Here is an 8,993-nt window from a genome sequence, read left to right on the forward strand (position 1 = left end):
GACAGATGATTTGTGAACACAGAGCAGGGCACTGACACAGGCCAGGATAGAAACAGCCAGGCAACAGGTGCCTCTGTGACTTGCAGGGCAGGACAGCCTCTGTCCACTTGTCCAGCACAGAGCCCAGGACCTGGTCGGGACCTGCAAATGGCAGGCTCACTTGTTTTGGCAGGTGACGTGAGCCCAGCACTGTTGCAAGCTGTTTGTGGCATTTACTCATTTAATACTCATTGAGGAACCCATGAAGTGGGTACTATTACCATTTCTGCTCTCCTGATGAGGATACGGAGGCCCAGAAAGGTTCGACCCCCCGACCCTGGCCTCCAGTCACTCAGTATTAGCTGGCCTGAAGGCCCATTGCTGCCCACTGGGCCACATGCCCAGATGTTGGTGTTTTATGGTAGAAATCAACACGTGGTTCTTGGCTGATGGTGACCTGCAAAGCCCAGGTGATCTAATTATACAAATAAGCATTTTTCCCCAAGTAAATCAATCATGCACATTCTTTCCTTTCTTTTCTTTCTTTTTTTTTTCTTTTGGCTGCACCGTGCTGCTTGTGGGATCTTAGTTCCTCAACCAGGGATCGATCAAACCCTCACCCTTGACAGTGAAAGAGTTGAGTCCTAACCACTAGACTGCCAGGGAATTCCCATATTCTTACTTCTCAGTGCAGCCCGGCAACACCTGTGAATACCCTGTGCTTCCTCAGCTGGTTGCTCAGGTGTTCACACCACACTCTCCAGGGGCTGCCCAGTAGTGCCAGGCCTGCCCTGCACCTCATCAGGGGTCCCTGAGAACAGGTCATTCCTGAGAAGCAGCTCTGATTCCAACCATTTTACAGCCGAGGACACAGGTGCCGAGGGCTGCGCCTGGCTGGGGAGGAACTTGGACCTGGGACGCCCCCCTCCCTGGGCCTAGCCCCGAAGCTCTCCCTCCTGCTCCACACTCCCCCTGCCTGACCCTGCCCTCCCCGAACTTTCCCCCCAGCTTCCAACCCCAATTCCCACTTTGGGGCACAAGAAGGGTCAGGAGCCAGGGCTATGGACTATAGCCAAGGCCCCACCAAGCCACAGCAGAGCCTGGCATTGGGAAAACAAATCTTTATTCCTGAGGCTAAAAACATGCATGCTCCTCCCACTTGGCCAGTGCCTTATCCCAGGCCTAGAGCACTGAACTTGGAGTCCCAGAACCTCCATCCCTGAGTTATGTGCGTGCGTACGGAGGGGACTCCTGGGTGACATCTGGAGGCAGCCCAGGGGTAGGGGGTCCTCACGGGTAACCGGTCACAACCTCCAGAGGTGGGCAGTCTCAGGCACGGTGGCAGCAGGTCAGAGTTTGGTAACCTGGGCAGGGAGAGGAGGAGAGGCTCCTGTCAGTTTCCGAAGGACACGTACTACCCCCTCCCCCGGGAGCAGCTTCCTCTAAAGGCAGGAGGGGAAGGCAGTGGATCCACTGGTGGCAGAGCTAATCAGAGCCATCCAGGAAGGGTGGACTTCCTGGAAATGGGGTCAGGATGGGACAAGCAGTAGATAAACAAAAAGAGCTCAGCAACAGAGGTCAGCTCACCAAAACAGGGTTGACGGGGCTGGACCTTGGGTGTTGGAGTGCAAAGATGACAGCATCGTGGACAGAGGCAAAGAGATGCTGCTTGGTGATAGATGCATCGAAGAAGTGCCCCGCCTCAAGCTGCGTGACCACGGGAGCTGTAGGCAAGGAGTTGGTCTCCCCTGACCCGCAGAACCCCCAGGAACACCCAGGCACTGGCGGAATGTCACCCTGACCACCACCCCTGAGGCTTATAGCTAAACCCCAACTCTTGACCCTTGACCCCTCCCTCCCAGGACACCTCTGACCTCCAGTTTCAGAGAAGGACTTTTTCCTTGTGCTGCCTGGCAGATTCCTTGGCCAGAATCCCCACCCCCTCCCCGGACCGCTCTTGCTGTGTCCACCCCACGCACAGTGGCAGGCAGCCATGTACACCTCCACCTCGATCTCCCGGAAGTCACGGAAAATCTGCAGCAGAAAAGGGGGCCAGACTCAGCGGGAGGGTCAGGGGCTCCAAAGGGGGACTTGGGCAGGCTGGGGGGAAAGGGAGTTCAGAGGGGGAGCTCAGAGGGTTGGGGGTTAGGCTCAGAGGGCTCTTGGAGTTAGTTATGGGGTCAGGGTTGAAGGGCCTTGTCCTCCCCAAGGCCCTTCTTAGGGGCCTTCTTAGGGCCCTTCAAGGCCCCTTACATTCTTCAGGCTCTTGAGACACACAGTGTCCACGAAGGAAAGGGAACTCAGGTCCAGGATGAGGCTGTGGAAATCTGGCTGAGGCAGGCCCAGGGTCTTCAGTGAGGACATGTCTGGGGCCTTGGCATCTTCTTGACACCTGGCTGCTGTATCCTCTAGCTCAGTCCCTGCACTCACCTGCTGGGAAATGACACACTGCAAGGGCCGCCCACGGGGGGTGAAGGGAGGGAACATACACAGACGTGCAGACACACAGGATCAGACGTGTAAACGGCCACATATATGGGGCATGCAGTAGACACATGAGGATATGGAGACAGGGAGCCTGTATGTAAAGACAGGAGGGACACATGGGGACACACAGGGGAGGGTGCCCAGACTCCGGGAGCACACATAGACATGCATCTACTGCTCTGTTACTTCCTGGGCCCATACTTAATAGGGACACTTAAGAAGGAAGGGCATCAGAGACCACACCCCATCCTCAGTCAGCCAGAGTGACTGACTGAGGATGGAGACAAACCAAAAGAGACACACGGACACATGCACACACACAGATATCCTGGCACCCTGCCTGAGTCTTTTATGGGGGGAGGGGGGCGCCACACGGCATGTGAAACTTCCCTGACCAGGGATGGAACCCATGGCCCCTGCACTGGGAGCGTAGAGTCTTAACCACTGGCCTGCCAGGGAAGTCCTGCCTGAGCCTCTAATTGAGATTCATGTCCCCTTTGATCCCGGATTTTTCCCACATGCCCAATCCCTTCCCTCTGCCCATGAACACAGACTGCAGGGTCTTGTAGAATTCACAAATTCAAGGTCTTTGGCTAGGCCTCAGATTACAGACCAGAGAGCCACAAGCAGAACTCTATGGCATATCACTAGAGATCTCCCTGTAGAGCATCTGATCCATCACTCCACTCCACACATGGGCACTCTCATCCCTGCAGCTCATGGTTGGCCCCTCTCCCACCTCCAGCCTCACCTTGGCCTTGGAGCCCTCCACATCGTTGCTCTCAATGTCTGTGACACTGGTGTTGACATTGATGGAAATGGAAGTGCCCTTGGAGGCGGCAGCCTAGGCCAGGAAAGAGGTGTCCCAGCTGTCATATGACAACCAGGCCAGGCAGGCCTGGTGTTGTCCCCTGGCTTTGGGCAGGCAGGTGGACTAGGAGCTGAAGCTTGGGACCCAGGGCAGCCAGGCTGAAGGCTGTGGGGTTCTGACCTACTTTGGGAAGAGGACTGTGATGGTTAACGCCACCATTGGCTTAGGAGGCAGGAGAAAAACAAAACTGCCCGCAGAACCCTGACCTGCAGGGTCGTTGGGGGCATCAGGGAGAGAGGAGGAGGGATGAAGAATGAGGGTGAGAAGCCAGGAGGCTGGGAGAAAGGGCGGGTGGGGTCAGAAGGGCCCCTGCCTGTTTCGGGAGCTTATTCTCTTTCTGAAGTCGCTTCAGCTTTAGCTCCTGCTTCCTGAGCAGTTTCTTCTTCTGGGAGATGAGGTGGTCCACGTTCACACCGCACTAGAGCAAAGGGCAGGGCAGGGGATGTGGACACCGGGGAGGTGAGAGACCCTCTGCCCCTCCCGCTGTGGACCCCAGGCCTCACCCTCTGCTTCAGCGTGTCACTGTAGAGCTCAGCGTTGGCAAAGTACATGGTGGCCGAGGAGCGGAAGACCTTCACGCCTGGGACCTCCCTGGCCTGGGGATAGGTCAGGTTGGGGGTGGCTGAGCCCTCATCTCTCCTAGCTGCATCTTGCTCTCTTTCTTTCCTCCCCTGTGTACCCCGGTACCTGCCATCATCAACCCTCTGCTTCCCAGCCAACAGAGGCCCGGCCTGCAGGCCATGCCTTCCCAGGAGCTGGTGGGGTCATCCTGACCCCTCAGCTGGGCCTGTCAGAGCTGCTGCTTCTTCCTCCAGGGCATCCTGAACCTCTCCCACCCCATCTGCCCTGTCCTTCTGCCAATACCCAGGCCAGGTTTCAATGGCTCTTAGCTTCCGCTTGGGTCTCCAACCCCAGCACTGGGGTCTGTTTTCTGTATGTGGACAGAGAGACCCTCCTCAACTGCCAGCCCAGCCAAGCCTTCCCTGGCTCCCACCCCGCTCAGGACACTCCAGGTCTCTGCTTGGCCTTTGGGCCTGAACAATGTCCCTGCGCCACCCCCCACCTCCCTTTCCATCCAGCTGAGCTTCTCCACTCATGTCCTTCCCTCACTCTGCCTCATCATACTATGCTCAGCCTTCAAGGCTCCATCAGGGAAAATGAGCTCGTTTTATTCCAGAGCCCCCACTTTTGTTCCCAGGGCTTGACGTGAGACTTCTCAGGAGGTAAAGGACGGAGATTCAGTAACCCCACTGATCAGGTCAGCAAACAGCCTCCCCTATATCCTCGTGCCCCAGATCCTGCCCCTCTACATTCCTGACCCAGGGCTACTCTGCAGGATGGGGCTTGTACTGCTGCCTCTAAGACAGACTCCTCCCCCAGCCCTAAGGCCCATACTCTGAGTATGGGGGTCAGAGACCCAAATTCCTCCCTTGAAATTCCAAGGACCAAAGCACCCTTAGCGCCCCACCCCCGTGTCCTTGCCAAGTACGCAAGGACCTGATAAGGGATGGCCCCGTCTGCCTCTGTCCTACCCCATCCACGCCATCCTCTGGCTTAGCCCCTGCCACTCACTTCTGAGTACTCTGCCACGTCTCTGTAAATATCTGTGTCTGGCACCTGCCCCAGGACAGCGTAGTGGGGCCTGTGAAAGAGAAAGTGTGAGAAGAGGGGGGCATTAAGAGAGGGGGCAATGAGGGGGTTCTAAGGAGCCTTGGGTCACCCCCCCAAGATGTGGGAAAGCTGGGGGAAACCAACGTGGACCTCACTCCCTCACCAGCTGGAATGAGGGGGGAACCAAAGGGGTGACTCACAACTGTGTGCGGACCACCACGAGCAGCAGGGAGAAGACTACCGCAACTGCCAGGCCAAGGTCCAGGTTCAGCATGATGGTGGCCACAAAGGTCACCAGCCAGATGAGCTAAAAACAGAAGGGTAGGAGTCAACAGGGTCTAGAAGGGTCACTGGGGCTGAAGGCCCTGACCCCACCCCTGGGCTCCCAGGCCTCTCACCAGATCCACTCGATTTGCCTTCCAGAGGGAGCATATGTCGGTGAACTGCATCAACATGCCCCTCAGGTTCACAATGATGGCAGCAGCCAGGACTGCCTGGGGGAGGGGGAGGGTCACCAGGAGCTACTGAGAGGTGCAGGATGCTGACAACCCTGACCATCCAGCCTGAGCCAGACTGTCCTCAAGCACCTGGGTATGACCCCGAATGACACTAACCACCTCCTGACCCCGAACCTAACAACTTGGGTCTGACTCTCAAAGGTTCTTACCCCTGACTGTCGACTCCAAATCTCAACCAGAGATCTCAAGCTTGAAAAACAGGGCATGACCCTGTATCCCTCCCCCTCACCCAGGCCCTGACTGACTGATCTGAGTCCCTGGCCTGGCCAAGGCCCTCAAGCCTGGCTGGGTGCAGGATGGCAGCTCACCTTGGGCAGGTCTTGGAAGAGTTCTCCAAGTTTGACGATGATAATGAGGATGAAGAGGGAGGAGATGGCTCCAGCCACCTGTACAGTGGGAGCGAGCAGGCGGATGAGTGGGCTGCAGTGTAGGGGAGAAGAAGGTGAGAGCAGGGGGGAAGGGGGAGTGGGGGGGGGGGGGGGAAAGCAGGGGGTAGGACCACCCAGGCAAAGCAGTATGTGTGTAGATGCACACCTGCAGCCCACACCTGCAGCCCACCTGTGTGTTGCCCCCGGTGCTCTCCTGTACCAGGCTCCGAGACATAGAGCAGCTCACAGGGAAGCACTGAAAGATGCCCCCGATGAGGTTACTGAGGCCAAGTGCCACCAGCTCCTGATGGGGGTAGTGCAGGTGTCAGGACACATCACTAGCAGTGCGTGGTCACTGTGTCCTGGCCTATGCATCCCCAACCTCCATCCGTACTCAGTAGCCTCCAAAGACTTGGCCACTGTCCCATGTGTCCTGCTCTCCCACCCTCAGTCCCCCATGTGGCCCCAGCACATCTGTTTGCTGTTTCCCTGTCTCCCACCTGATACTCCATCCCCCCAAGCCCTGGGATCTCTGTACACCTGCCCGCTCCGTGTCCCACATCCCATTCCCCAGACCTGGTTGCTGTCCACCCGGTAGCCATGCCTCAGGGCGAAGATCTTCCCCAGCGAGATGGCAATGGCGAACCCAACCACAGCGATGGCGAAGGCATTTCCCACAAGCCTTGCGAACAGCTGGGGGCTGGGGGCCACTGGGGGCACCAGCCTGTGAGGGGCATCTGTGAGGCCAAAGGAACGTTGTGGCCCTGGCCACCCAACCCTCCCTGACCTGACAGGGGCCGGAGCTCACCCAGCAGGGATTTTGCCCACGACATCCACCCCAAATCTGTGCTGCAGTCCCACGCCGTAGGAGATGCCTGTGGCCCCGATGAGCTGCAGGGAGAGGACAGAGTCAGGGGAGGTAGGTGCTGGCACCACCATTAAGGGGGATGGAGAAATCACTTTGGGCGTAAAGAGAGAGGCCTGAAGCGAAACCTTCAGAGGGGTGGGCAGAAGTCAGCGATAGGGTAAAAGATGGACACCACCATTTTGGGGAAAGGGAGATGCTGTTAGGGGCTGTCGGCTGTGGTCCCCCCAGTCCTCAGTGCCCACGCCAACTAGTCTTTAACTATCTGGGGGACGCCCACACGGCAGGGACTCATCACTTGCCCTTCCCCCTGCCCCCCCTCCCCCCCACCAGAATTCAAACCGTGAGCAGCTCCCCAGGGAGCGGCATGGGCAGCTGTCGCCGCAGCTTGTCATTGAACAGCTTCACCAGCACGAGAACCACCCCTGCCACAACTGCAGTGACCATGGTGCCGACCACAGTCTGGGGCAGCTTCCAGCAGACCTCCAGTACTGTCTGAGGGGAGCGGGGGTCACAGCCAGCACTCAAGGTCCTGGGCCCACCCACCCTTCCCTCCTCCTACCCTCACTCACATAGATGAGGGACAGTGGCCCAGAGCGGCTGCTCAGATGGAGGCCAAACACATACTTGAGTTGCGAGACGAAGACCTGCACAGCCGCGGCTGTGGTATAGGCTCGGACCAGAGGCTCTGACAGATAGGTGACCACGAAGCCGAAATGGACCAGGCCCAGCCCCACCTGTGGGGTGCACAGGGCAGTCAGGGGAGGAGAGGGTCCTAGGGGTGGCCGGGGCAGAGCCCAGGGCAGGTGGGAGCAGAGGGGGATGAGTGATGATGAGGAGGAAGATGGTGATGGCCAGACACTCAGGGGACCTGGCAAACGGGGTGAGGGGTGGGTCTGGCAGTCAGGGGCCTGTACTCCTGACTGCTCCGCACCTGGAAGAGGCCAACAAGGACACTGAGTGTGGAGGCCACCTGCACCCGAGCAGCATCTCTGGCCGCCACATCAACAGTGGAGTTCGAGGCCTGCAGGAAGGCTTCATCCGGAGCCAGTGATTCTGTCACACTGCCCACCATCACGGACATGACAGCAAAGGTGCCTGCAGGGGCAGATCAATGTGGTCTGAAGGGGAGGGGGCACTGCCCTGCCCTGGAGTCCTGGTCTTAAGGGAGAGGCCAGGAGACACCTAGTTCTAGACCAATATCCTCAGACTTGCTGTGCAAATAGAGGCAGCGCTGGCAGTCATGTATGAACTCTAAGTTCAAAGGCTCTTGAGCTTGGCTAGAAATGTTGGCCCTGCATCATCTACCTTGTCCCACCTGTATCCACTGGCTCAGGACCACTCCCCCTATGAAAAGTGGAATGGGGAAGGGGGCATGGCCTGCCTCAGGCTCTCAGGTCTGTGCCAAGTCTGGGCCCCTTGAGATGCTTCACTCACCCATATCCTCCTGGGCCAAGGCCTCTAGGTAACCTGAATCTGTCTCCACGGTCAGAGGCCCAGTCCTGCCTGGAATGACCCTTGGGCCAGTCTCCCACTGGCCCGGCATCAATGCCTCCCTCCCTGTTCCCTGCGTTTCCTTGCCCTGCTCAGCCCTCCCTCACCCTGTCCTCTGTGGGGAATGTAGGCACCCTCCTGGCTCCACTCACCCACGGAGATGTGCCGGGAAGTGCCGAACAGGAAATAGATGAAGACAGGATAGAAGGAGCTGTAGAGGCCAAACACGGGGGGCAGTCCAGCCAGGAGGGCATAGGCCAGGCCTGGAGGTGGAATGGTAGCAATGTAGACTTGGAGGCCAGGGTCTTGAAAGGATGAGGAAATCCCAGCCCTGGGTCATGGGCCATAGTTCCAGGGGCAGGGGTCATGTTTCTGGCTTTTGGCGGAGGGGTGGGGGGAGGTGGGGGCAGGCAGTGGTTCACAGATTACAGGCCAGGGCCTTGAAGGGTCGGGGTCATCATCCAAGGGTTGAGGGTACAGTCTCCAGGTCAAGGGTGGCTCACCCTGTGGTAGCTGCATAATGGCCACACTCAGGCCAGACAACAAGTCACCCAGAAGCCAGTCACGCACAGGATACTGGGGTAGCCAGGTCAAAACTGGGAAGTACTGGAGCAGAAGGGCTCGGGCCCGAGCATGGGAGCACCTGGGGACACAAGGGTAGGTATCACAGACAGGGGCTACCTGAGTCCTGCCAGTGCCCCCAGTCCCCCCGACCTCAGCCTTACCGAAACCAGGTTCGCCATTGGAGGGTCCCAGTTGCTGAGCTCCAGCTCCCCAGCTCCTCCAGATGTTCTTGGTTC

At 58.2% G+C, this 8,993-nt stretch overlaps 1 protein-coding gene across 1 annotated transcript in view; it reads right to left on the reverse strand.

The window, feature by feature from the left end:
• Positions 1 to 1,328: 1,328 nt before the first annotated feature.
• Positions 1,329 to 8,993, reverse strand: part of SLC26A6 (solute carrier family 26 member 6) — a 9,666-nt gene continuing 2,001 nt past the window's right edge. The window contains exons 3-22 of the mRNA XM_007446223.1: positions 8,919 to 8,993; positions 8,697 to 8,836; positions 8,346 to 8,456; positions 7,634 to 7,797; positions 7,272 to 7,436; positions 7,042 to 7,194; positions 6,643 to 6,725; positions 6,411 to 6,558; positions 6,025 to 6,138; positions 5,775 to 5,852; positions 5,347 to 5,442; positions 5,149 to 5,255; positions 4,910 to 4,979; positions 3,841 to 3,933; positions 3,651 to 3,755; positions 3,218 to 3,310; positions 2,233 to 2,409; positions 1,959 to 2,013; positions 1,567 to 1,703; positions 1,329 to 1,343 (exon numbers count right to left, since the gene is read on the reverse strand). Coding sequence (XP_007446285.1) covers positions 1,329 to 1,343; positions 1,567 to 1,703; positions 1,959 to 2,013; positions 2,233 to 2,409; positions 3,218 to 3,310; positions 3,651 to 3,755; positions 3,841 to 3,933; positions 4,910 to 4,979; positions 5,149 to 5,255; positions 5,347 to 5,442; positions 5,775 to 5,852; positions 6,025 to 6,138; positions 6,411 to 6,558; positions 6,643 to 6,725; positions 7,042 to 7,194; positions 7,272 to 7,436; positions 7,634 to 7,797; positions 8,346 to 8,456; positions 8,697 to 8,836; positions 8,919 to 8,993 — 2,179 coding nt within the window. The remainder of the gene's footprint in view (positions 1,344 to 1,566; positions 1,704 to 1,958; positions 2,014 to 2,232; positions 2,410 to 3,217; positions 3,311 to 3,650; positions 3,756 to 3,840; positions 3,934 to 4,909; positions 4,980 to 5,148; positions 5,256 to 5,346; positions 5,443 to 5,774; positions 5,853 to 6,024; positions 6,139 to 6,410; positions 6,559 to 6,642; positions 6,726 to 7,041; positions 7,195 to 7,271; positions 7,437 to 7,633; positions 7,798 to 8,345; positions 8,457 to 8,696; positions 8,837 to 8,918) is intronic.

Source organism: Lipotes vexillifer, unplaced genomic scaffold (genome assembly GCF_000442215.2).
Source record: "Lipotes vexillifer unplaced genomic scaffold, Lipotes_vexillifer_v1.1 scaffold491, whole genome shotgun sequence".
NCBI classification, from domain to species: Eukaryota; Metazoa; Chordata; class Mammalia; order Artiodactyla; family Lipotidae; genus Lipotes; species Lipotes vexillifer.